At 34.4% G+C, this 27,179-nt stretch overlaps 3 protein-coding genes and 1 non-coding gene across 4 annotated transcripts; 2 read left to right on the top strand and 2 right to left on the bottom strand.

Moving 5' to 3' along the window:
- Positions 1-7,272: 7,272 nt before the first annotated feature.
- On the bottom strand, positions 7,273-8,558 carry LOC107623905 (protein yippee-like At4g27745). Its single transcript, XM_016326309.3, has 2 exons — positions 7,946-8,558; positions 7,273-7,681 (listed from the first exon to the last, which is right to left on the bottom strand). Exons 1-2 carry the CDS (start codon positions 8,036-8,038, stop codon positions 7,424-7,426), a joined length of 351 nt encoding a protein of 116 aa, XP_016181795.1. The 5' UTR covers positions 8,039-8,558; the 3' UTR covers positions 7,273-7,423.
- Positions 8,559-9,571: 1,013 nt separating this feature from the next.
- LOC107623852 (putative serine/threonine-protein kinase WNK6) lies at positions 9,572-13,699 on the bottom strand. Its single transcript, XM_016326250.3, has 7 exons — positions 13,024-13,699; positions 12,324-12,361; positions 11,944-12,171; positions 11,634-11,854; positions 11,362-11,519; positions 10,762-11,116; positions 9,572-10,607 (listed from the first exon to the last, which is right to left on the bottom strand). Exons 1-7 carry the CDS (start codon positions 13,141-13,143, stop codon positions 9,736-9,738), a joined length of 1,992 nt encoding a protein of 663 aa, XP_016181736.1. The 5' UTR covers positions 13,144-13,699; the 3' UTR covers positions 9,572-9,735.
- Positions 13,700-14,275: 576 nt separating this feature from the next.
- On the top strand, positions 14,276-14,349 carry TRNAV-AAC (transfer RNA valine (anticodon AAC)). The gene has a single exon. It is a non-coding gene; the product is annotated as a tRNA-Val (tRNA).
- A 6,918-nt stretch (positions 14,350-21,267) lies between these two features.
- On the top strand, positions 21,268-26,521 carry LOC107623820 (uncharacterized). Its single transcript, XM_016326205.3, has 3 exons — positions 21,268-21,787; positions 23,143-23,291; positions 26,177-26,521. Exons 1-3 carry the CDS (start codon positions 21,602-21,604, stop codon positions 26,313-26,315), a joined length of 474 nt encoding a protein of 157 aa, XP_016181691.1. The 5' UTR covers positions 21,268-21,601; the 3' UTR covers positions 26,316-26,521.
- The last annotated feature ends 658 nt before the right edge of the window (positions 26,522-27,179 follow it).

Here is a 27,179-nt window from a genome sequence, read left to right as displayed (position 1 = left end):
CTTCTTTGGTTTTTACCAGCATGTCGTCGACGTATACTTCCATTAGGCTTCCAAGGTGAAAGGCAAACACCTTATTCATCAGCCTCTGGTATGTGGCCCCTGCATTCTTTAATCCAAACGGCATGACCACGTAGCAAAAATTAGCTCTGGGCGTGATGAATGATGTTTTCTCCTGATCTGGCTCATACATCGGGATTTGGTTATACCCCGAGTAAGCGTCCATGAATGACAAGTATTGATACCCCGAGCTGGAGTCTACCAGGGTGTCAATACTTGGCAGTGGGTAAGGGTCCTTGGGACAGGCCTTATTCAAGTCGGTATAGTCGACACACATTCTCCATTTACCATTTTGTTTTTTGACTAGCACTACATTGGCTAGCCATGTTGGGTACTTGACTTCTCTGATGAAGCCAGCTTCTAGGAGCGCTTGTACTTGCTCTTCTACTATTAGGGCTCGTTCTGGGCCGAGCTTGCGTCTTCTTTGTTGTACAGGTCGAGACCCCGGATAAACCGAGAGCTTATGGGACATGAGCTCGGGGTCTATTTCAGGCATGTCGGAGGCCTTCCAGGCGAAGAGATCGGAATTATCTCTTAGGAGCTTAGTCAACCCTTGTTTTAGGGTTTCCCCTAGGTTGGCCCCTATGTGGGTATTTTTTCCCTCCTCTTCGCCGACCTGTATCTCCTCGGTTTTTCCTCCCGGTTGTGGACGCAGCTCCTCTTTGGCCCTTGTGCCTCCGAGCTCTACCGTGTGAACTTCTCTGCCTTTTCCTCTCAGGTTTAGGCTTTCATTGTAGCACTTCCTTGCCAATTTCTGATCTCCCCTTACCGTTGCTATCCCCGCTAGGGTCGGGAATTTCATACAAAGGTGAGGAGTGGATACCACCGCTCCGAGTCGATTAAGGGTAGCTCTGCCAATTAAAGCATTATATGCTGACCCTACATCGATGACTATGAAGTCTATGCTCAGAGTTTTGGATTTTTCCCCTTTTTCCAAAAGTGGTGTGGAGGGGCAAAAATCCTAGTGGCTTTATTGGCGTGTCGCCTAGTCCGTATAAGGTGTCGAGGTAGGCTCTTAATTCTTTTTCGTCCAACCCTAGTTTGTCGAAAGCGGGCTTAAAAAGAATGTCCGCTGAGCTTCCTTGGTCTACTAGGGTTCTGTGGAGATGAGCATTTGCTAGGATCATAGTTATTACCACTGGATCATCGTGTCCAGGGATTATTCCTTGCCCATCTTCTTTTGTGAATGAAATGGTTGGGAGGTCGGATGACTCTCCTCCGACTTGGTAGACTCTCTTAAGGTGTCTTTTGCGAGAGGATTTGGTGAGTCCTCCTCCCGCGAACCCCCCTGAGATCATATGGATATGTCTCTCCGGAGTCTGCGGTGGTGGGTCTCTTCTATCCATATCATCTCGCTTTCTCTTCCCATGACTGTCCGACCTTTCTATGAGATATCTGTCAAGCCGGCCTTCCCTCGCCAGCTTTTCTATCACATTTTTAAGGTCGTAACAGTCATTTGTGGAGTGACCATATATTTTATGGTACTCACAGTAGTCGTTGCGGCTCCCCCCTTTTTTATTTTTAATGGGTTGGGGGATGGCAGCCTTTCGGTGTTACAAATCTCTCTGTATACATCCACTACAGAAACTTTCAGAGGAGTATAAGAGTGATATTTTCTTGGTCTATCGAGGCCGAGTTCTTCCTTCTTCTTGGTTTCCCTCTCTCTCTCTTTTGTTGAGGGAGGGTGCCCAGGTCGCCAACTCAGGTCTCTTAACTTAGCATTTTCCTCCATGTTGATGTACTTTTCAACTCTTTCTTGTACATCACTTAGAGAGATGGGATGTCTTTTGGATATGGACTGTGAGAAGGGACCTTCTCTGAGCCCATTGACTAACCCCATTATGACTGCCTCGGTGGGCAGGTCTTGAATCTCTAAACATGCTTTGTTGAACCTTTCCATATAGGCTCGTAAGGTTTCTCCGACCTCCTGTTTTATTCCCAGGAGGCTTGGTGCATGTTTTACTTTGTCTTTCTGGATAGAGAACCTCATCAAGAATTTCCTTGAGAGGTCTTCAAAACTGGTAACCGACCTCGGGGGGAGACTGTCGAACCACTTCATCGCTGCTTTTGACAAGGTTGTCGGAAAAGCTTTGCATCGCGTAGCATCAGAAGCATCAGCCAGATACATCCGACTTTTAAAGTTGCTCAGATGATGCTTTGGATCAGTGGTTCCGTCGTAGAGGTCCATATCGGGGCTTCTAAAGTTTTTCGGAACTTTTGCCCTCATTATGTCCTCACTAAAAGGATCTTCCCCTCCTATGGGCGATTCTTCTCTACTATCACGGGAGTTCCGACCTTTGAGGGAGGATTCTAACTTTAAGAGTTTTTCCTCTAACTCTTTTCGTCGATCCATCTCCTCTCTTAGGTGCTTTTCTATCTCCCTTTGTCGCTCCCGTTCCTGTTCTAGTTGTTCCAAACGACTTTGGTGGACATGAACTAATCCTATAAGCTCAGTTGCGTGGGACTGTCCGTCTTTCTCTGACTCACGACCTTCAGAGGAATTCACCTTCGGGGTTTTGACTCCGGAGGTTCCTTCTTTGTGTTGATCATTGGTTTCCTGATGGAGGGTTAGGTCCGCGTCATTATTTCCGGTATCCAGATTCTCTTGTTCAGAATCTGTTTCCACATGACCCTCCTCAGGGGATCTGTCCGCCATCACTGGTTGATCTCTCGGGTCCCCAGCAATGGCGCCAATGTTACGGTGGGTAACCGGAGATTAATGGGCTGGACGGTGTTGGTTGGCCCAGACGTACGAAGGAGGAGGCTTTCAGGTGGGTCTGCAACTCGGTGCACTCCGTCCGACCTGTACGCGTGAAAGAATGGGGGGTGGTACCTGCAAAGACACTCCGATGCCTAAGTCAGCAAGGGTGTTAGCAGATCTAGAGAGTATTGGAACTTAGAGATACCTGAAGGGTGTCAGTGTATTTATAGTGGTGATCCAATAACCACCGTTGGAGTAGTGCCACTTTTCTAGGGTGTTAACCGTCCCTTTATCTTAGGGAAGTTAAGATATGGCTCGTGGAAGTGGTTAGAGAGATTCTAGGGGCAGTTACTCATTCAAATGAGTGCTTATCTGCCAGCTAACCCTCGTTCCCGACTTCCTTAGAGCAAGTCGAGACGAGTACCGACTTTGTAGTGGCTGATCTGGTGAAAGGTGAGGTGAGGTCAACCCTTTGGGTTGGGCCTTTTTACTTGGACCCTGGGCCTTAATCGTTGGGCTAGGATATGAACACTTAGTGTTTAAACTAAATTTTAATTTGATCTTTAACATTTTAAACGTTTTATTTTAGCCCAAAATATTTTAAATAGATTCAACGTTGTTCCACTTTTAAATTTAATATGAATATATAGTTAATGAAATGAGTATGTGAATATTAACAATATTTTTAGTCTAAGTCATATCTTTTTAGTTTCGCATGTTCGAAAAATATAACCAATACCTTCTTATAACACTTCCTCTTTTCATTTTTTTTTTGGTATAAAATCTCAAACCCTATCATCAATGCTCTAAAATCTAAGAAAGATTATTTTTATCGTTAGAAGAAGGATTTCACTTACAAATTGAAATTGAACATTATTTTCTCTTCAATATATTAATTGTTGGTGTCAAATTTAATAACGAGATAATATTAAATTCGTTTAAAATTTTTTAAAACTAAAATAGAACATTTAAAACATCATGGACCAAATATAGAATTTGGCCCTATCGGTTGAGGATTAAAATTGTTATTAGAGCTCTCAGCTACCAAAAGATAGGGAAAAAAATTTAACAGAAATCAGAGTTACATTACCTTTGTTTTTTAACATTTCAAGCAAAATGAGACTCTAATTTCTTCCAAGCAAAGCATCATGTGTTTTAATTTATATATTTGGAAAAGATAGATTCACTGTTTTTTTTGCTGCATTTTCAATGAGATGTTGGAGTAATTCATGACCTTCTTTATTTTGTTCATTTGTTGGTTCAGCTTCATCTTTCGAAGAAAAATATTCACAATCTAATTTTATTGATATTGGATTTGAAGCAAAATCTTGTGTCATTGATGCCATTTTGGCTCGACTTTGATTAATAATTATACTAATTCATTTTTTTTTTCAAATAATTGTTTATTTTAAACAAAATAGTATATTAGAAAACTAATAAATTTTGTGTAAGAAGGAAGAATTAGTGTTACCAAACTCTTTTATTGCATTAAACCTTTGGTGGTGGTTGTATTGGAAGAGTAAATTGGACATTTTGAAATTGAAGATGTGGAACTATGCATGAATATAAGAATATTGAATCGGCTCACCTAATTATAGATTATTATATATAGAGATTATAATCAATGAGTATTTGATATGTTAATGAATTGAGTTCTTGTGTGGCAAGTAAATGCTGTTACCATTGGAAACCATTCTCAACTAATTGATTCCGACAACTTTCTGTCTTATGCACCACCTTCAGCAGGCACCACTCTGCAATATATATATATATATATATATATATATATATATAAAATTTTGATTCACTGAACAACATAAAATATTTTATACAGTCATATAATCACGTTAGTTTTTTTAAAAGATTATTCATATAGTCAATATAAAACTATTTTATTTATACTCATAATACATCAAAATTAAATTCAATAATAATAATAATATGTATATATATAAAATAATGTTTTTAAATATTTCTAAAATATTAGCGTTCCAGTAATTTAATTGTTGATTTTAATTAATATATTATATATTTTTTATAATTGAAATCAACGGTTAAGTTATTGGAAGATTGGTATTTCAAGAATATTTAAAATTCATCCTATAAAATATATATACATGTATTTAAAAATTTATTAAAAAAATTGTTTTGTCCTTATTAAAAAAATTGTTTTTAAATAAAATTTAAAAGTTGTTTATTTTAATTTTTTTTTCAAAAGTTTATGTTAAATGATAGTATAATGAGATAAATAACTATGAAATGTGCCATATTAATATTTAACTTATTATCATGTAATATTTAAGAAAAAAAAATTAGTAACTAGATAGATAATTTTATTTTATTTGACAAAAAAAATTACAAGGTTATACCAAAATATGTGCCTTTTAAAAAAATTAAAAAATTATTTAAGCCTAATAATATAAATAAATAAATAAACCACTTGTTTGTATACACTTAACAGCTCAAACTTTAAAGTTGTAAGCAGATAGGGAACATCAAAATCTTTCCTCAATCTACTTTCCAACTTTAAAGGAGCAGAAATAATCAATTTTATTTGAAATATTCACAAAGATCATCTGGTTATGTTTTTCTTTATCTTGTCTAAATCATTGGTTATTGAAATCACAACGATCACATGTTTCTTGCTGTTCATACTTCATTCAGTTATCAATGTGGTAACAATTTTCCCATTATTGTTCCAAAAAGAGCTAAAGTCTCTTATCTATGCACATCTTTTTATGTTGTTTGGATCAAGATCGGTAATCTAACCAATAAAATTAAAAATTTAAAAGATTAAAAGTTTAATATAAATTCAACAATATATTTGTATATAAAATATATAATTTTTTAGACATTTTTTATATTTTATTATTTTAAATTGATTAACTACTAAAAAATTAAACAAATTTAATTAATTAATCGATTATTTAACTTTTTTTTTTTACTTTAACTGATTTACTGTTGATCAATTTTTATACTAAATCAAAACGATTTAATAATTAATTTTCGATTAATTCGATCGAACCAATATTCAAATTTTTGGACTACAAATTATACCATACTTTTTACAAAGTAACATGTAACTTTTTTTTTTTTTTACCAAAGATATGAGATTCGAATCCGTAACCTCTTAATTGAGTATGGAGAGACTATGCCATTTGAGTTATTACTCATTGGCAACATGTAACTTACTTTGTGTTATTTTTTAATTTGTTATTAAGTTAACTATGGTTAAATTATTTTATAATTAAATTAGTTTTTAGAATAGGTAATTATGTAAAGTATTAAAAATTGAAACATGGTTTTTTTTCCAAATTATTTACAGAAGATGTATCCTAACCCTCTGTAATAGCTTTCGGCTTTTCGCTCCTCCCTCATTCCTTCATCCTCGTCGCGCCTCCCAAGCAGCACCGCCTTGTTGACTGTAATCAAATTATAAGCCAACTGTATAACTAAAAAAGCTGACGAGAGAGAAAACCAACCTGTCCAAGCACGGCGAAGCAGATTCGAGAGAAGAGAGAAAACCAACCTGTCCAAGCACGGGGAAGCATATTCATGGCCTGTCCAAGCACAGCGAAGCAGACTCATGACTAGGGGTGACAGCAGCGACGGACGAGGACGCAACGACGAGAGACGCACCGGAGAAAGGAGACGTGACGACGCAAAGCAGGAGCCACAGACGCAACGGAACTGGCGAGACGAATCAGAGGAGCCGACGATCGTGACTTCTGGACTCTGGAGTTCGGCCACCGTTCGAGACTTCAGGAGAGACTGAGTGAGATTGAGAGAGAACGAGGAAGGAGAATTTAGGATTAGGGCCACCGTTAATGTAATTTGAAAAATTTAAAAAATCAGTTTCTAATCTTTTAATAAATTATACATTTATCCCTTTTAAAAATTTAATTACAATATAATCTAACTATGGTTAAGATAATAACTTAAATTAAAAACAAATATCCAATTAAGATGTGACACATTATAAAAGATAATTTACATGTTATTTTAATAAGTAGAGTTTGATAGAATTATTTAACCATTTTCAAAATTACAGGGTCAGTCTAAGATTCAGTCACTTTGGCTGCAAAAGTGTAAAACAACAGTCCTAATGTCCTATATCTGCCAAACTTTTTGTACACTGCCCATAAATCACATTTTTCTGAAAAGAATCTTTTTTTACCAGTATGAAATAAGTAATATTTATCTTTTTACATTAATGTCTCATTTGATATTGAGACATCATATAAATACAAAGACACAGAGAAATAAAAGTGTGTAAACACAAATTTTTGTACTTGTATTATGTCTTCTTTTAATCAAATATACCACAAAATCGACTAAATAGATCAAATAACATCAATGTGTTCTACTGATATCATGTTTACAATAACACTTTACATATAAATATTCTTTGACCATCTCATTTATGATCTTCTATTACCTTCTGTCATTTGTTTATTTTCTATCTGATTCATTCTTCTAACCACATGGACCAAACACAATATTCAAATATAACCTAAAGAAACTGTAATTTGACAACTTAATTTGATTGGTCTTAAAATCCATTTACATTCACCACACTTCTAATGAATCAACTTTTCCAAGAAAATTCACAATAATCATATGAACAATATCAGGATCAAATGACTTAACCCAAGAAGAATCAAATCAGTCATCATAATAATTTTCTAGGTTTGTTTGGCTTCCTCTAACTACTATCTTGAACTTCTCAAGTACACATTTTCCTTCTTTGTACTTCTGTGATTCTTCATAAGCCTTAATGTATTTCCAACCAAGTTCTTCACCACAATCTGAGCAATAAACATCAGCAACTGTGTGAAGACCAGTGATGAGTTGTCTATCTTCTTTGGGTCCCAAACTAATGTTCATTGCATGAGAGAAAAGAAAAGCTCTACCACTGCTTGCCTGTTACAACATAACCCCTTGAAATTCCAAGGTCAAAAATGGAACTTTATATCATCTTCATAACCCCTTTTATCTATTTAAGCAAGGCTATTAATATTATGCTACAGACTCTTATTGCAAAACAAACTATATATGAAACTATCACTACAGCAATACTGGTTTAGAGTTCAGACAAGTTTGAATGAAATTTATAACCATAATTCAAAAAGAAAAAAGATTATTTGAGTTTGAATTTTTAGCATAAAGATGTAGAAAAAGGTTCACCTGGAAATCTTTGGAAACAATATCATCATGGAAAGCAACAAGGTTCTGGCACTTGAAGCAGCAATAAGCCTTTGATCCCATAAAATCAGCCATTGATGCTGAAATTTTCTTAGCAGTAGTACCAACTTTGCTCCTACTAATATATATATATATATATATATATATAAGTATAATAATAAAGTTTGGTCAAACACTCAAATCATAAATTTTTTACCAACCTCAAGCTACCAACCAATTTCTCTATGTCAGAAGAGTACTTTGTGGTTAATCATAAATGAATATGATTTTATCAAATATGTATCAACCAATATATTCAAGATTATGTATTGAATGATGCTGAAGAAAGGTACTAAATTAATTTTTATGGCATGCATCAATCAATGAGAAATAACTTTGAATGAAGAAAAGAACATGAAGTTGATTGAGTGAAGAAGATTCCAAGAAGTTGTATAAGAATATTAAAGGGTTTGATTAAGACATTATTAATTAGAATAGAACTAGAGTGATTTGGTAAGAAAATGATGCAATTATTTAAAAGTTTTATTTTTTATTGTGTTGCTTGAAGAGTTTGGTCTTCCTTTTAGAGCAACACAGAGGATATATAACAAACACATAACAACAAAATGTAATAAAACTAAAACTAAATACAAAGGAAAAGTTGCCATAAAATTGTGACATGATTAAATATTTTTTTTTTCCATCCTGTTATGATCATCTTTTTCTTAATTCAAAATGAAAGGTGTTACCTTTTTTGCTTTGGTTTTTGTAGTGAATGGTTGTTGGTTTGTGCATTAGTGCATTATTACTACTGATAGGTATCTCTCTATATGTCTATAAAATTATTGTGGCTACAATTTTTTTTTTTAACTTGTATCATTAAAATTTTAGGCTTATCAAACAATCCATAAGATATATTTTCTAAAAAGTAAAATATCAAAACAAAATCATGCCATATCAAATTCTCAATAATACTAGAATTCTTTAAATAAAAAGATGATGAGTATCTAAAGTTCAGATGCTAGCATTATTCACATGATCACAATAAGTACATAAAAAAATCGCAATTTTATATTTTCCTTCCTCTCACTTTTGAAGATCAATCTGAATCAAGAGAATGCAAATCTCAAGTCTCAGTCACCACCTATCATTCCTTCACTTCAGTTTACATAATTGTTCCAAGAGTTACCTGAAACTGGGTTGCTTTTGGGCCTAGACGTAGGTGCAGACTCCCTTTGAGGGCAGCATCCGACTTGTATTGGTGCCGCCGTCTAAGTTCCTCGTGAGGAAGTGGGGGTGGTACCTGTAAAAGATTCTAATACTTAAGTTAATTAGTGTATTTATTAGTTCCACCTTTAGTGGTGAATTATTGTTTCCTTTTTTCTAAGAAAGTTGTTGAGATTTTCTTTTTAAATTAGTGGGAAGAGTTAGTTACTCATTCAAATAAGTAAAACTGTGCTAATAAAAGAGGCCACCTTTATTAATTGGGCTTTTATCCTTTTTAGATCTGACTTTATATTTTGGGTCAAGGTATGAACAATAATACTAAAATTTTGAAATTATTAAATTAAGGCACATACGTTGTCATTCTAATTGTACATAATACTAATTAGAAACTGATAATGTAACTTGAAAGCATAAATAATAGATTTGAGATTAATGATACTTGTGCCTCTACTAAAAAGAAAAGGGCATCCAGTATACAAATTTAATTTCACAAACTATACAATGAAACAGAATCTTTTCAACAAGGGTTAATTAATAATCAAAAAGCTTGTATATGTGTATCAAAATCAATGAGCAGAAACATTCTTTTTTTCCATCCATCTCTGTCTGGCTGCTTCCAATGCCTCTAACTTCATTCTACAGAGTTCATCAATCCAAGATTGATACAGTGCCTCAATTTCTTGAAGCTCAAACTTCAGTTCAAAATCCATGTCATTAGTTGAAGAAACAGAAGAAAAGCTACATGGCAAACTCAAAAGATTAGACCTTTCCAAAATTGGCCCTAAGTTCTCCTTTGATGAGAATTCATTTATCACCTCGCCATCTCCACAACCACAATCCCCCGCGTGCAATTTGCAATCCTCGAAATCCGTATCATGAAACTCGCTTACGGAGGGACTCGTGCTTCGGAATTTAAAGTTTTCTTCGGCATTGGAACAAAGAACATTGTCACTTTTCATAGGAGTATCATCTACAACAAACAATGAAGTTAAGGATCCTTGAGAATGTTGATATTCTGAGTCGCATAGACTTGCAGAAGAACTACGATTGTCCTCGTAATAAGGATCATCGGCTTCCCCTGAAAAGTTGTCCTTCTCATTTGAGACAGAACCTTCTCTCGATGTATTGTGTTCGGAGAAGTTATCTCGACCAGCAACCGGCTCGGAGGGAACATCGTTTGGGACAGAACTCCATGGACCTGCCATTGTTTGGCCATCTACATTTGTTGACCCACTGTATTGAATTGATTCGCCAGGTGAGCAACGAGCAGATGAAGGCTTCCACCAAGGTAGAAGCTTAAATACCAAGTAATCGATAAGGTCAGCTATGAAGGCTACATCATGATCTGCAAGCTCCAAATGTTCGACCATCTCTGATGCCACCGCGAGAGCAGTATCTGTATCAAGGTAGAAGAGAAAATGTATATTCCTTACTCCACCTGGATGTAACACAACAAGAGACTTGTTAGCATCAATTTACAATTATTTACTATTTGTAGTTAGATTAAAGTATTCCTCTGGATTGGAGAGAACTAGAGAAGTACATGGTAGACAGGTAAATAAGAGAGCCAAGGAAAAGAGGGTGATACTCACCATTAGTATCAGCAATTCGCAAGGTCAATGATATCGAGTTATCATCATTTTTGGCTCCTGTCAACCTAAACTCGTTGTTCTTATTTGTCCTCTTAACTTCGAAAACAGGACTATGCACACCGCCTTTGTTGCTTCCGGCATCACTGCTTGCATAATTCTGCCTGCCCTCATTATCTATGTCCATGGATAGGCGAGACCTGCTACGACCTAGCCTAGGACCATTCTCAACTTGCAGGAACGGATCTTTAAGAAGCTCCTCTGCTGACAATCTCTCAGATGCCGGAACAAGACATTTCTCAATAAATTGCCTAATTTCGTGGTCGCTCACCTTATTAAGCGAAGCAGGTTTGATGCCCTGAAATGGAGTACATCACAAGGTAGCATAGATATGAGTACAAGTGTACAAACATTGATATCGGAGATACAGTTGTATGCTTTTTGAGCTTCCTTAACATTCATAACCACTTGTTTTTATGCACAACATTTAGAAATTAAATTGAAAAAGAAAAGTGAGTAATTGTGGAAGTTCCTATAGTACACTTGTTTTTATGAGCATGTTACAATTACAAATAAGGATATGCCACTGATTGCTATGCTTACCGAGGTAACTTTCTTAAAGATTTGAGCCGGGTTTTTACATTCAACGTATGGATACTCAAGAGTAACCATCTCTAGTAAGCACATTCCAAAAGAATATATGTCAACAAGTTCATTGTATTCCTCTTCATATAGTTCTGGAGCCATAAACTCAGGAGTCCCTTTCAAAATCAAAGAACAGAAAAAAAAAAAAAAGAAAAAAAGTTTAATGCTCCATATAGTATCCGGCATAAGAAAAACTATGCATATATTATAAGAAAATTATAGTATGTTACCAATAACACTTTGAGCAGTTGGTTGCTGCATGACAATTGCCAAACCTAGGTCCCCTATCTTGACTTCTCCATGGTTTCCATTAACAAAGATGTTGTCACATTTCAAGTCTCTGTGAATTATAGGTGGTTTGTGACTGTGAAGATACGCTAACCCTTGAAGAATCTGCCTCGCCCAGCCTTTTATGGCTTTCACTTCAACATATTTATGCTTTTGACGGTACCTAAGAGCCAAAGATGTAAAACAATTTCATGCACATGTCATAGCCAAACAAGGTAAGGTGAAAGGCAGACAAAGATCAAGTGGACTTACTGCCTTAAATTTCCAGATGAAAAAAGTTCGGTGATCATGTTAACGGTATGCTGCTTATCATCAACCCAAGAATCATAGAACGTAATGATATTCTCATGGTTCAAAGACTTCAGTATATTGACTTCAGAATACAATTTTGCAAGATCATCTACTGTGTGCAAGAGGCCATCAATCCTAACTTGGTTCCAAGCGACTTCTATTCCTTCGACTTCATCGAAGGCCCTATAACTGGCAAAGAAAAAAAGAAGAGATAAATATACTAAGTAGAATTCTGCAACAATTATCAAATCTTCCTACATATTATTCTAAAGTGAAATTATAAATAGAACTACAAGAGCAAGAAGAACAAAACAATGGAAGATTAGGCATCAGAACCATACACAGTCTTGAAGGCACCCTTCCCCAAGATTTCATTGTACTGAGACAAAAACAAGAAAAAGAAGGTTAGATAAAATAGAGAAAAACAAGCGAAAATTAAGAGTCAGTGAATAGAAGTAAACAAATTCCCAACAGGTCTGAACATGTTAATTATCCCTAAAAGTGCTTTACAAAAAGAAATGTTTCATATCAAGCATTATATGCTTGTTCAGACTTGTATGCCGACATTTCTTTCACAAACATAATGCAAAACAACAAAGTCGAATACCATAAGGGCAAGTTCTCGGGCGAAACTTCATTCTCAAAATGATAACTTCAATCTCAAAGTTCCCTAATTCAAAATAACAAGATGATCCATTTTGCCACAATGATACAAAGGTCAATATATATAATCATCAACACATTGATTTTTCAGTTTAACTTATGCTACTACCTTGCATTAAATAATTTAGAGCAGAAAACATAAGTAATGAAATATTAACCACATTTTATCAGATAGGCAGAAACATAGCTAATCTATTACATTGAGCATTATATTACCAACAAACATTGCATCATAACAAATATTCAATGCTTAACACCTTATAAGAACACAGATTAACTAAACATAACAAAATCCACCAAGCTTGATTAAAATGAACTCAAGATCAGATAATGAAGAACAATGCAGAAAATTATATCAATCAATTGTTACAGACACACCCTAAGGTACCGTCCGGTAGGATCTTTCTCTGTAAAATCCTCCTCAAAATCATGAGGCACCCTTGTGTTGAAAACATTATTCGCAGGAGACAAGGCCAATACACCCCCAGAACTATTCATTTTGGTGATGAAAGATTACCAAAAAAACAAAGGGATTTTAAACCCTACTCTTTTTAATATAATTATTTTGCTTATACTATAGTACTATAGCTTTTTGGATTGGATGATTTGGGGTTTCAATTTCTCCTTGTAGTGGAGAAAGGTTGGAATTGAATTGTGAATGAACCGGCATTCAATGACAAGGCTTGGAGGCAATGAATTTGAACCTAAATCCAAAACCCAACCTTCCATGTCATAGCAAAAATTCATGCTTTGTTTCAAATGAAAACCAACACAATCTCCTCCCCAAAATTCATCCTTTCCACAGACCCAAGTACCAAAACCTCAAAAAGGTTCAAACTTCACTACATGGGGGGAAAATGGGGGAAAATTTTCCATAGGAAAAAAGAAGGGGAAAAATGAGAGAAAAGAGAGAGAACAAATGGGGAATTGATTTAGGATCGCGAAAGTTCAGGCTGAATCAAACAGTTGTATGGTGAATTATGGTACTATTTTTTTTTTTGTTTAAACCAAGATTTGACTTTTTTTTATTCTGATTGAAGCTGGGAACTACTAACCTATGAAAGTTTATAATGTTTCATACAATATCTAAATACTAAATATTTATCCATACCCATATATTGGAAAACAATGAATAACAATATCTAGGCAAAAAAAAAAGCCCTAAGAAGTTAAAAACATATTACACATAAAACAAAACAATTCCGCTGCATATATATTCTTTTATGATAAACACTATTTTGGCACTAATATTTTGTTAACAACCATACAAGAGTTTATCTTATTTTATTAATTAAAATAAATTACAATTTTATTTTTATACGGATGTTAAGAATGTTTGATATTTGAATAGTATTTTTTAAAAAAATTAACTACTAAATAAATAAAATAATACATATATTTATACATAAATATATAATATAATGACTAATTTAATCATTAATTTTTATATATAAATTGATTAAAATCATTAAGAAGCACGTTGGTATTCATTTCACTTTTCACTATAATTATAGCATAGAGATAATCTCTCTGCAACTTTCTGTTGGCGCCAAATTATTGTTGCTTGTATTGTTTGTTATTCTTTTGTTTATATATAAATATATAAACATGAACAAACTCAACACAAAATGGTGTCGTGGTGTAGTTGGTTATCACGTCAGTCTAACACACTGAAGGTCTCCGGTTCGAGTCCGGGCGACGCCAATTAGAACTTTTATTTTTCAAGCGGTCAAGCCATTAGATAATAAGTAAGGTATGTTATGTAAATAATTGATTTTGATAATTATATGTAATAACTATTATTATACTAATATATGTTAATACTTAATATGTTACCAACAAATTTGATGTGTATTTCAGAAAATTGGATAATAGTCATAGTTTCTTAGTCAAATCACAAAATCAACTAAGATAAAATGTATTTAGAAAGCTAAATTCTAAAAATTCTAACCTCTGAATTCAGTTGAAGAAAGAAATATGTAATTTATTGAAATACTCATTCAAAAAATTATTTATCATGTGTATTTAACTATTAATATATCTATTAATTTATTCATTTTATAAATTAAATATGAGTAAATACTAAATTTTAAATTAGACAGAATAGTAAGTATATTGTACTAAAATTAAAAAATAATAGATTTAATTTTAGGAGTTCGCAAAATAAACATTTTATAAATTATATATAATGAATTATATTTTAAAATAAAAATTATGCACAAATCTTTTTCATATCCACATTATATATTATATACATAGTATAAAAATATAAATCATAAAATATATAAAAAAAATTTAAAAACTTTTGTATATTAACATGTTTTTCATATTCTTATCTATTCAATTATATAAAAGAGATTAAGCCTAGTTTGATATTCAAATTATTTTTCTGAAATATTTTTTTATCTTATGTAATTTTAAAATAAACATTTTGTTACTTACACTAATTTTAAATTTATTATTATTACACAATTAGTCCCTACACTTTAAGTGAAATTGTAAGTTGGTCTCTACAGTTTAAAAATTTGTAATTGGGTCCCTGAAGTAAATTAAAATTTGTAATTGAGTCCCCACTAACGTTTAGCATGAATAGAGTTGTTAAATGTTGTTATTTTACCAGAATGCCCTTATCTCTCATAACGTTCTAAAGAGCCAATTTGAAAGAGAAGATAACGATTTCTCATAGCGTTCCTCCAATATATGTGTCCATTTGTTAGGGTTTAAGGTTTTTTTCGAGCTGTGATGGATCCAAACCAACTGTCCGAAGGAAGCTCAACATCCAGGAGTATAAACAAGAGAAGACATCGATACTTCTGTGGGGAAGAGATGGTGGTGCTCTCGTCGTCGTCTATGAACTGCCCGGGTAGGAGATTTGTTGCTTGTCGTAAATTACCAAAGTGTACTTTTTTTGAGTGGATTGATAAAGAGGAAGAGGTGATGGGAAAATGGGAGAAGGACTTACTGCTTTTGTGGAGATCTGCTGACACTCCGAACCTCAAGTACTGTGATGAGTCCAAATAGAAGATTTATATCTTGTCCCAGTAAAAGATGCAAATTTTTTGAATGGATTGATGAAGATGACATGGCTGGAGCTCAATCTCAATGCACCTAATATAGAAATCAAACGGAGGGATGCTCAAAAAATGGTAGAGATTTTGTAAGGTTGGATGAATCTATGAATGCTGCACTACTGAAGGCACAAGAAAGAAAGATAGATATATTAAATATAGAGATAGGACGCATGGAAGCAAACGTAGAAAGATTGCATTCTAATTTTACATTGCTCCAACAACAAATTGGCAGAATGGAGAGTGACATGAAGAAACAGAAATAATTGCAGAAAATGATATTAAGTTGTGTGTTGGTGGTAATATTTGCAGTGTATTGGTTTAACTAAGTTTGATGAGTTAGGAGAAAAAGTGTATTTGCAATGTATTTGAATAGTGTTTAGTGCTGAATGTAATCATCTTTTTTTATCAATGACAAGTGATTCTGAAAAATTATTTGCATTCATTTTGTCCCTTTGCATAAAGCTCTAGTAGACAAAATATAGAGTAAAGTAGTTAGCATTCATATTAAATAATAGTCAAAGTGGTCCCTCCAAAACCGCTAGCCACATGCCTAATATAACAAAAGCAACAAAACAAAACAAGCATCCTAAATAGTGTTCAACAAAAGTGGTTTATAAGCCACTGACAGTACATGGACATAGGATATAATAAAGTTCACAGCCATAACAAAAAAACTAATACTACTAAGTCATAATTACTTAAAAAAAACTAATCTGTTGTGAGGTCTACGGTTTCAATTGGTCCAGCATTTGCCTTCCTCACACCTATCTTAAGTCTTCCACTACGTCTTACACCAAAAAATTTTGTCTTAGGCAGTGGTGGAGCTGTGGACTTTATTGGAGCTGGTGCAGGCAGTGGTGGATCTGCTATAACAGGCAGCGGTGGAGCTGTGAAACTTCTTGGATCTGGTGGAGGCAGTGGTGGAGCTGGTGCAGTCACTGGTGAAGGCAATGGTGGAGCTGGTACAGTCACTGGTGGACAAGATGGTGGAGCAGTTGTAGCTTATGCAGGTGGTGCAACAGTAGCAGGAGTAGTAAATCTAGCTTTTCCAAGTCTGGATCCTCCCCTGCCACGTCCCATTCCCCTCCCTCTTTGGCTAACAGTGGCAGATCTAGTAGTGAAAGTTTCAGCAGGACTAGGAGCAGGGGCACTACCATGAGGAGCAGGTGCAGGAGCACTACCTTGAGGAGTAACAGTTTCAGATCCAGGGTTGTTTCCTGAAAACAAAAACACGCAGACTTAGTGATAGAGTACAAAACTACCAAACAATGAGGAAGCCAAGATATAAATGCAGATACCTGTTATGTCTGGATTGGGACAATGTCTCCTATTGTGTCCATATTGGCCACAGTTGTTGCAGGTAACTGATGTTCCACTCCTCCTCAGTTTTGTTTGTGATCTATCCTCATCGTGCTCTCTAATTCTTACTCTCCTAGGTCTTTCAGGCTTGACCCTAAAAATTGGAGGTCTAATTGTCTCAAGTTCGACCTTTAGCCACATATTCTCACCAATAATTGGATTGAGTGTTGTCCCATAGCATGCCAGATATACTACTGGTGTGTAATAGTTACTGTAGTAATCCTCAGGGTTGTCTCCTTTCATGAAAATTGCAGAACAAGCATGCTGACAAGGCATGCCAGCCAGTCTCCAGAACCTACAACTACATGAACCAGCTAGCAAATCTACAACAAACCTCTCTTGAATCATCCTACTTTAATGTGAAACCTTATATTTTAAATCCCCAACCCACCTAAGTTGCCATTCAATGGACCTTTTACATATGATGTCTAGCCTCTTTCTAGACTTGGACAGTATTTTTTTCATGAACTTAGCTCCCTTTTTCTTCTTCTCAGCAAACCTCCCCATCCAATAACATCTAATCCACTCAAACATGGTCAAAATGGGCTTATCACGAGCTTCCAAAATTTGTCCATTAAAAGCCTTAGATATATTTTTCATTAGCATATCACTCTTGGCATATGGAGTGAAGTGAGATTTAGTCGATACCTTAGGATCCAGGGCTGCCAACTTGTCATAACACTCTTTATTTACCTCTTTCAAACGATCCATCTTTCTATTTCACTCCTCCACATAAGTTGCTTTAGCAGTAGAAAGTATCAAGTCCCTTAAGACTGTACCCCCACCAAAAGCCTTCTTACAGTAGGCATAGAGATGTCGAAGGCAAAACCGATGCTCCATTCCCGGAAGCATTTCATGAAATACTTGAAGCAGCCCCTGCCACGTGATCAATGGTCAGCTGAAGTAAAAATGAAATTCATACTTAATTATAAAAATGAGTTCATAGAAAACTAAAATTAAAATCTTGCCTTTTACTGGTCTGACATAAAGACCCATTTTTTATTGGTGAAGTCTCCAATGTCCTGAAGTAGCAACTCCAAGAACCAGGTCCATGAATCCTTAGTCTCTGCCTCTACTGCTGCAACTGCTAGGGAAAAATAGTTATCATTAGGATCTCTGCCCACAGCAACTAACAATTGTTGTCCATGATCACCCTTCAGATGGCAACCATTGAGTCCAATAATAGGCCTACAAGTAGCCAGAAACCCTTTTCTTCACAGCATCGAGACACATGTACATTCGTACAAACCTTGGTTGGATTGTTGGACAGGGTCTATCCAACTTCAGCTTCAATGTCGATCCTGGGTTTGCTCTCAAGACCTCTGCACAGTAGTCTCTGATCCTCCCATATTGCTGCACTGCCTTCCCATGCACCACTTCCCTTGCCTCTCTTTTTGTCCAGTAAGCCTTCCACACAGATATATTTGCTATGTATTTATCTTGAATTGTTTAAATTACAATCCCTAGCTTCATATCTTCTCCTCAACTTAAGTTATTAGTGATTTTCTTAGCAATCCAATTGCTGGACGCAAGACGGCCACTGTAGTTCTTCCCATAAGTGTGCTTGCTCTTCAATGTCTTCAGCCTAACACAGCCAGATTTTCCTACTTTACTTGCAAATGCCATCTATGGACACTCTCCTCCTAAATCCTTGCATTTGACTCTGCATCTAACTTGATCGTTCTTGACATATCTAATGTCCCTCCCATTCAACAATACATGTTCCTTGATAGCCTCCTTAAACTTAGCAATAGATTTAAACTCAGTCCCCAGCCGAAACTCATAATCAACACTCATGTCAGCTTCATTATATCTATGATACCTCTTTCTTCTTACGGGCTCATCAGAATCTCCATCATAGCTGTCCAATGACTCTGTATCATAACCCGAAGATATATCTCCAACTTCAATTTCTGGTCCATCTTCAATCATCCGTCCTGTGTTATTTTCAACACCAACTCCCACGTCAACATTATTATCAGCTGTTCCTAATGAGCCACTGTTACCTCCGAAGGCATTTGGATGCTGACCTTGTTGGTTTTCTTCTTCAACATTAAAGCCAAAATGATCCTCATGATCACCATCGTCAGCACTGTCATCAAATCTATTATCTTCACTTGAAGACTCTGATTGACTTATCACTTCTACTTCAACTAAATCATTACCACTATACTCACCATCAGAGGGTATATAGTCCTCATCATTTGAGGTTATCTCAACCCCATTTTCTTGTCTACATCCACTAACCGCATACACATGGCAGTGTTTAGTTTCTTGTTCCACTGCATACTTACCCATTCTCATTGCATCTCCATCAAACTTCAACTCCCTAAGACCATACTTCAATGCAACTCCAGGTTCGTTCCACCATATTTTAGCATTGCCTGTGTATCCAACTTCTTTCAGCGCTGCAACAATTTCTTGTAACGACCACTCATCTAACTCAAACTGCAACCCTTCCACTACCATTCCACCAAGGTATTCTTTTCCTCCTTTCCTGCTAACCATCTGACCACCATGGTAGATATAAAGGGTAAACACAGAATCTCCCATCACTACAAAAAAAAAAAACAGATTTATCAGAGAAACCCTAGCAACAGTAGATACTCTAACCTCCACTGGAAAAATAAAAATAAAACACGGAATCAAACCATAATATTCAACTCACAGCTGTGAACTGACTGGGAGTTATGAACTCTTACCTGTTTTAGTGTTGCTCTCTTGCACATTTCACTATTCAGCTGCCAACAATGTCAATCATAAATCAACTCCACACAGTCCGAACCACACTTGACGATCAATTCCAACGATAGAAGGAAAGCATGAGTAGAGACAAATTCTACTGGAGATGAAGCGCGAAGATAATGAAGGGTCTCGTGGGGTTTTTGGTCATTACAAAAATTTGGAACTAAGAAATAACGAGCCTTTTCTCAGTCCAACTTCTGCACGTGCAACTCACATGTTCAAGGGGCGAATATGCTGTCGAATATTCCGTTAAATCAAACGAAGTTTGAACGGTAGGGATCCAATTACAAATTTTAATTTACTTCAGAAAGCAAATTACAAACTTTTAAACTGTAAAGACCAATTTACAATTTCACTGAAAGTGTAGAGACTAACTGTGTAATTTAACCTTATTATATTTATATTTAAAAAGTTGGATAATACCCTAGCTATATACTGTTTGTTTTTATCTCTTATATTAATATTATTTGAACACTATTTATTACAAATGCCAATGAAGAAATCAATATAAACTTCTTTCTCAATTATATTCTAACTAGGGATGAAAGTAGCTCAGACTATTTAATGGAGTTCATAGTTCAATTTTGAGTTTGGTTCAACTCGATTCGTTTTATTAAATAGGTCATGTTTGAGTTTTATCTAAAGTCTACTAATTAAGAAGGTCCTCGTTAAACCAGTTCATCAAAATATTTTTAATTATTCACTTATATTAAATATAAAACAAAACTAAAAAGAGTCAATAGTTAAGATTAGTTAAGATTGTAATTTTTTGTTAAAAAAAGTTTATAAATTGTAAATATAATTATGATATGTGACTAATAATTAATATATAAATAAATTATACTTTACAAATTAGGAATTATAAATTTAAGAATGCATTTAATATTAATTTAAAATTTTTAAATTTATTATTTTGAATTATAATTCATAAAATAGGTCTTTTTTGTTTTTACACGAAAAAAGTTTTTTAAATAGACTCGTGAATTTGTCGATATTTAAACAAGCCAGACTCTAGTATGAGAAAAGATTATAAGAAACAGTAGATTTATGCTAGGACTTATTTGGACGCTATGTTTAGAAAAAAATTTCTTTTAATAATCTTTTCTTAAAAGATTTTTAACAAAAATAAAAATAATTTTATATTTAAATATCTTATGTATAAATATCTTTTTATTTATCAATTATGTTTGAATAAAATAAAATAAAAATATTTTTTTATTTATTTATTATGTAAAAAATATTTTTTTAAATCTTTTAAAAAAATATATAAATTATAGCTAATTAAAAGAAATGTTTTTAGTCACCAATTTTTTTTAATATTTTTATTTTTATTATTAAAAATTTATTAAACATATCAAAAAATAAAATTTTTTTTTTTATCAATTTAATATCCCCAAACAAACACTTAAACTATCTATTTACAATATAAACCAGATTCGGCGGAGCTAAATCTCGGCTCGTTCCATCCCTAATCCCAACCCCCAACGCAGACGCCATCTTTGATATTTAGTATCTCAAACACACACACGACACATAGATAAATAAGACTAAAAATAATTTTAGCAAAATAAAAAGAACTTTCTTATTAGTAACACAAAGGGAAAAAGAAAAAGAAAAAAAAAGAAAAGTCTAATTACGTTCTGGGTTTTTGTATCAACAACAACCCTTCTTCTCCAATCCCCCAAATCACAATCCATCACACCCCATAATCAAAATCCACCAAAGCTTGAAGCTTTCAGCATCGAAATCCAAAAGGGTATCCTCAAATTCGTGACTATTTGATGGCGAATCTGTACGTGAAGGCGGTGCCACCACCGGATCTGAACAGGAACACGGAGTGGTTCACGTACCCTGGCGTCTGGACAACGTACATCTTAATCCTGTTCTTCTCATGGCTTCTTGTTCTCTCCGTCTTTGGTTGTTCCCCTGGCATGGCTTGGACCACCGTCAATCTCGCTCATTTCGCTGTATCTTCCTCTCTCTCTCTCTCGCTCTCTCATCCTTTTAATTTATCTATTGTTTTGTTTTGTTTTGTGTTTTTAATTTTGATTTTGATGTTGTTTTGATTGGACTCATGGTGTTTAGTTTTTAGATTGTGTTATTGTTTTCTGTTTGTTATTTTTATTGGATTTGGATGAAGAAAGAGAGAGAAATAGGATTTGTTTGAGAGAGAGAGAGGAGTTTTGAGCTGCTTTTTTCAGTTTTCCCAGAAATCAGAACGTTTAAGCTATGATTTTTAGCTGGTTGTTTTTGGTTCTCTAGGAGGAAAAGAAAAAAAGTGGTGAAAATCAATGTGGAAAGCTTGCTGTTTAAGTTCACGCATCAATACATATATTTTTTGGTTGAGCGTGTATGTTGTTTGTTGTTTGGTTTTTATTGATCTCTCTTTGTTCTTCTGTGATTGGTGAATAGGGTTTTATAAGAGGAATTTATTGATCCATGTTTGTTCGTCTTGATGATTGAATATTTGAGTTTTCGTGTCTCGATAGCTTTGTAAGATGACAAATTGAATGCTGCTATATCAGCTGGAAGGTAGTTGATTGAGCTGGTGGGGTTCTGTGATTCATTCATAGTTGGTTTGTGTTTGGTTATAAAATATATTTTGGGATATTAATAACATTTTCTTACTCGAAAGGTGTCTTAGAAGAATTTTGTATACATGTCATGAATGCAAATAAGGTAACCCAAACAAACCTTGTATTAATGCAAAGACAAAACCTTATTCGTAGTTCCATTCTTAATATGCGGAAATGTTAAGAGAGTAGAGATTTCGTAAATCAAAAACACTTTACTTGTTCATAACTACTTGTTATTAACTCATCTATGCGGCAGTTATCATCTTGCAAATAATGATGTGGGATTAAAAGTCGACATAAATAATGTATTTTGATCCAGTTTCTCTTTTACATGTATAGGGTTGCCCCACTTCCTAGTTTACATTACACGCAATCTACGATTTGTTCTATTTCTATATATGTTTTTTTCCTTCTTGTTCTCCCGTGCCTAGGACACTAGTTGCCGGGAATGTGAAACAAGAGTGGAACTAATATGTGACTTGCGAAAAGGCTTTTAGCTTTATCATTTGAGATTTTTTTCTTTCATTACTGGTGAACACAATAAACATTGCTGATAATAAAGCTAAATGAAACCATTAGTTAGCAATATATTGCAATTGGCATTCCATTGCATTCCTATAATGCAGTTATAGTTTTAACCTCTTCTCAACCCTCTGCCTCTGACCTTTCTACTTTCTTCCTAAACCATGCTTGGTCTCTCTTAATGTCTATCTACACGGCCTGATTGAGTATGTTGTTTCCGTCAGGTAACTTATCACTTTTTTCACTGGAAGAAAGGAACTCCATTCGCAGATGATCAGGGGATCTACAATAGGCTGACTTGGTGGGAGCAGATAGACAACGGAAAGCAGCTCACTCGCAACAGGAAGTTTCTAACTGTTGTTCCTTTGGTGCTGTAAGTTTTCTGATTTGCAACCTGGCATTTTCATATTTTGATAATGGATAATGTTCTCATATTTCAAGTACTGGTTCTGCTGATTCCATAGTGTCAATTTATGCATACAATCCCCCCACCCAAAAAAAAAGGAGAGATATTGTTATCTAATGAATAAATAGCAGATGTGCTTAACCACCAAAATGTCCATGTTTGATTAAATTGCTGGCAAAATACCCTCCATATTTGTTAAAGGCAAAAATGCCGCAAAATATTTTAAAACGCGACAAATACCTAACCGTTAAACATATATTTTCAAAAAGGACTTTAGAGATCAAATTATGATGTAATTTTTCGCAAGACTGGTTAGCAAAAAATAGGATATTTTTATCATCAAAATTTGGTGAATTTACGCCAAGCAAATATTTTTTTGTATTTTTTATCTTAATGGCCAAAAATATTTTCAAAAAATGAAAAGAAAGTCTAGAGATCGAAATCTGGTTATGATTTTTGAATGTATTTTTCTAAATAGTTATCCAAATATTCTCATAAAATTTAGATCAAATGCACTAGTGGTTTGCCAAATATAAAAGCTATGATGCACAGTGGGACATGCCGACACGCGAATTTTTAAATTTTATAAGACACGGGGACATGTATACATATAAAATATAAAGTATTTTTTAGATAAATCGTAATGATATTTTGATATTTTATTGATATTAAAATATAAATTAATTTTTTAGTTATTTTTAATGTCTTATTTTAATTATATCAAGTATTTAAAATAATTTTTGTTTTAATAAATAATAATATATACTATATCTAAATTTATTTCAAGAATATATGTTAAGAATAAGATTGGATAGGCTGACGCGTGATAGTATTTAGGTGTCCAAGCGTGTTCGGAGAAGAATTTTTTTGCTTTTTATTAAGACACTGTTGGACACAACAGACACGCATATGGACAAGTGTCGGTGAGTGTCGTATTCGAAATGTGTCCGACACGCGGACACGGCAACTCAGCGAAGTGTTCGTGCTTTATAGTATAAAAGTCATTTTCCACTTACAAAATAAATTGTAGGTTTTGGTTATTTTGTTTGCATTTTTAAATATTTTGAGGGTATGTCGTCAGCAATTTGCAATTCGGAAACATTTTTCGTGGTTTACTCAAGAATTATCCATACTGGTTGCTGTCGTATATTTGTATATGTTATGCTTTCATGCCAGTAGTATTTTTATATGTTAAACTTTGTATCCTCCTTTTGGTTTCATAACTTCTGCTACAATAACTTCCAAGGCAATTAATTGTTCGAAATGAATCTTGAGATGATATTCCAATTTAATTTGTTTTTATTAACTGGGGGATTGGACGGTGTAGATCGATAAGCTGCATTCACTCGAAATTACTGTTGTTTGTTTAAAAATTCATGACCTAAGTTCTGTGTGATAGAAATTGGTTTTCCAAGAGTTTTCGTTGAGGATGTGAGAGAGATTTTCCAAGGGATTGATTCATGGCCTCTGCAGTTGGACCTAATGTTTTGTTTAGGCATACCACATGGCTTGCAACTGTAATTTTGATGATTAAGTGTATGTTTGGTTTAGCGTTCAGCAGCATGAATGCACGTTCAACGCTGGACCAAACTTGTTTGGATGATTTTTTTTCAACATGATTTTGAAAGCAATATTTTCTAGCTTTTGCTTTCAATTCTTACTGTTGAGAATTGATTGCAAAATTTATTCTCTCAACTACTCTGTGCAATCAATTCTCTCAACTACTCTTACCTTCTTCCTTTTCTACTTACACAGTCATCTTCATTTTATTTCTCAATTACCCTTCTTCACCTTCCTTATCTTTTTTACATGCAAGGTTATCTTCATTTTATTTCTCAACTATCCTTCTTCACCTTCTTCATTCTCCATCTTCATTTTATTTCACCTCCCACCTTGTGGCTTCTCTATCTGAGTGTTTCTTGCGACTTTCAGTACACAGATCAAATCTTATCAAGTAGATCAAATCTTAATACTTCTGCAATTATATTAGTGTTATGCACTTTCATATTTATATGTTATATTTTATGCACCTTATACCCGAAAGTGCCAGCAGTTTTTCATGTCAAGTAGATCAATGAACAAGATACATGGAAGATTCTCATATAGAGACTTCGGTGTAAGGCAACAGTTCTAGATAATCATAGGATTCTACCTCTAGATAGAGAAAATTTAAGCGAAGAAGAAGCAGAAAACACCTAATGGGCTGATTCTCGATCAAGAAAGTTCTTTCTGCTCATTCTTGATCGCCGATTTGGGAAGAAGGTCTATTATACAAAGTTAAGGTTTTGCTTTTATAATGCAAGCTAAGACCTTTCAACTTACATTCATTACTTCCAGCAGCAGCCCACATCTATTAGACTGTGTTTGGCAAAGTGTCTTAGGATAGAAAATAGAGACACAAGATGGTTGGTGTTTTTCTCTGTCTCCATGCTCCACTGTCCCTTCTTTGTTGGCGGGTAGAAAATTGGGCAAATTTTGTCCGAAGACAAAGACTTTTTGCTTATTCGTCTAATTGTCTCCTCCATATATGATTGTATCTCCTAATGTCTTTTATATTTCTGTTCTAAGACAGTTACCAAACATGGTGTTATGTACATAGAATAATGGGAATTAAGGGGCGGTTAAAGATTCGTGCTGTTATGTTACCCCCTCTAGAGTAGCTGCATATATAAACACGAAAGTTTTTTGGCCCGTAGTCAAAGTTCAACTTGTGCATGATTTTGGCGGCGATTATACTCTGTCGTCTTTGTAATTTGAATTTCGTGTTTAATTATCTTGAGAACTTACATGATTTAGAACTCAATAATTATTTTACTATTTGTTCTTTTCTTTTCCTTTGGCGTCTTTATCAGGTACTTGATAGCCTCGCATACAACCGATTATCAAAATCCGATGCTCTTCTTCAATACCGTGGCAGTGATGGTCCTAGTGATCGCGAAGTTCCCCCATATGCACAAGGTCCGGTTATTCGGAATCAACGCTGATAAATGAAAAACAATCTTTTGTATCCATGAAAACTTGGATTTTCTGCTCAGAAGAGCCTTTCTTTGTCCTTCTCTTGTTAAAAAGGGTTTGCACTTTTGTATAGGAGTCTTCTGAACTGGAAAATAATGTTCCAGTTTATGTTTTGTTTGCCAACTTTGTCTTTTAAGCTACTAATAAATATTATATATATATATTGAGTTTCTTCTTGTACAGTAGAGGTACATGTATCAGATTATGATAGTGCTTTCAAATTTTCCTTTTTTTTTCCTTTATGTTTTTATTATTGACTGCATATTTATACAAAAGATTATCCTTTGTGGTAGCATGATTATATTTTTATTGGTGAAACTCTATTGTTTTTCTTCTAGTTATTTTAGCTTTGAATAGAACATCTTATAGGCATGTTGTTGGAGTACATTAACAAATGTATTTTGGGGAAATAACATGTCTGGTTTTTGTCAAAGTTATATTGTCTTGTGATTTGTGTTTAAACTTTAAAGTATTGTTATGGAGTTTCTAAATGGGAAACTAAAAGCAGTTTTTTTTTTCCTTTCAATTTTAGTAAATTTTATTTTTGGAATTTTGTGAGAAAAAAAAATGAGCAATAAATTTTGTTCTTAATTTGTATTTTTTGTCTTCACTTTTTTTAACACATCTTTTAGAGGATCTGTTTTCGCTGGTTGTGATGGCCATGAAAGTAGTTTGATTATGGCTTTGAAAAATCTTGCATTGAAATTTGAAGCGCTTGATGAGCCAAGCATCTATAGTTTGATAACGGTGCTATACAAAGTGAATACCCGACCCGGCCATGTCCTGACAATTTCTTCGTCTTTGAATGAGTACGAGTTTTCAAACAAAAGAAAAATATAT

This window comes from Arachis ipaensis, chromosome B2 (assembly GCF_059453495.1).
Source record: "Arachis ipaensis isolate K30076 ecotype BB chromosome B2, ASM5945349v1, whole genome shotgun sequence".
In the NCBI taxonomy this organism is placed as follows: domain Eukaryota; kingdom Viridiplantae; phylum Streptophyta; class Magnoliopsida; order Fabales; family Fabaceae; genus Arachis; species Arachis ipaensis.
This window is presented reverse-complemented; position numbering and strand designations above follow the sequence as displayed.

Excerpts from the sequence above, each read along its gene's own strand:
- LOC107623905 (XM_016326309.3), bottom strand. The coding sequence starts at position 8,038 with ATGGCTGATTTTATGGGATCAAAGGCTTATTGCTGCTTCAAGTGCCAG. Across the intron at positions 7,682-7,945 it reads TTGTTTCCAAAGATTTCCAG|GCAAGCAGTGGTAGAGCTTT; the intron begins GTGAACCTTTTT and ends ATGTTGTAACAG.
- LOC107623852 (XM_016326250.3), bottom strand. The coding sequence starts at position 13,143 with ATGAATAGTTCTGGGGGTGTATTGGCCTTGTCTCCTGCGAATAATGTT. Across the intron at positions 11,520-11,633 it reads AACTGCTCAAAGTGTTATTG|GGACTCCTGAGTTTATGGCT; the intron begins GTAACATACTAT and ends TGATTTTGAAAG. Across the intron at positions 11,117-11,361 it reads TCTTTAAGAAAGTTACCTCG|GGCATCAAACCTGCTTCGCT; the intron begins GTAAGCATAGCA and ends ACTCCATTTCAG.
- LOC107623820 (XM_016326205.3), top strand. The coding sequence starts at position 21,602 with ATGGCGAATCTGTACGTGAAGGCGGTGCCACCACCGGATCTGAACAGG. Across the intron at positions 21,788-23,142 it reads TCAATCTCGCTCATTTCGCT|GTAACTTATCACTTTTTTCA; the intron begins GTATCTTCCTCT and ends TGTTTCCGTCAG. Across the intron at positions 23,292-26,176 it reads ACTGTTGTTCCTTTGGTGCT|GTACTTGATAGCCTCGCATA; the intron begins GTAAGTTTTCTG and ends CGTCTTTATCAG.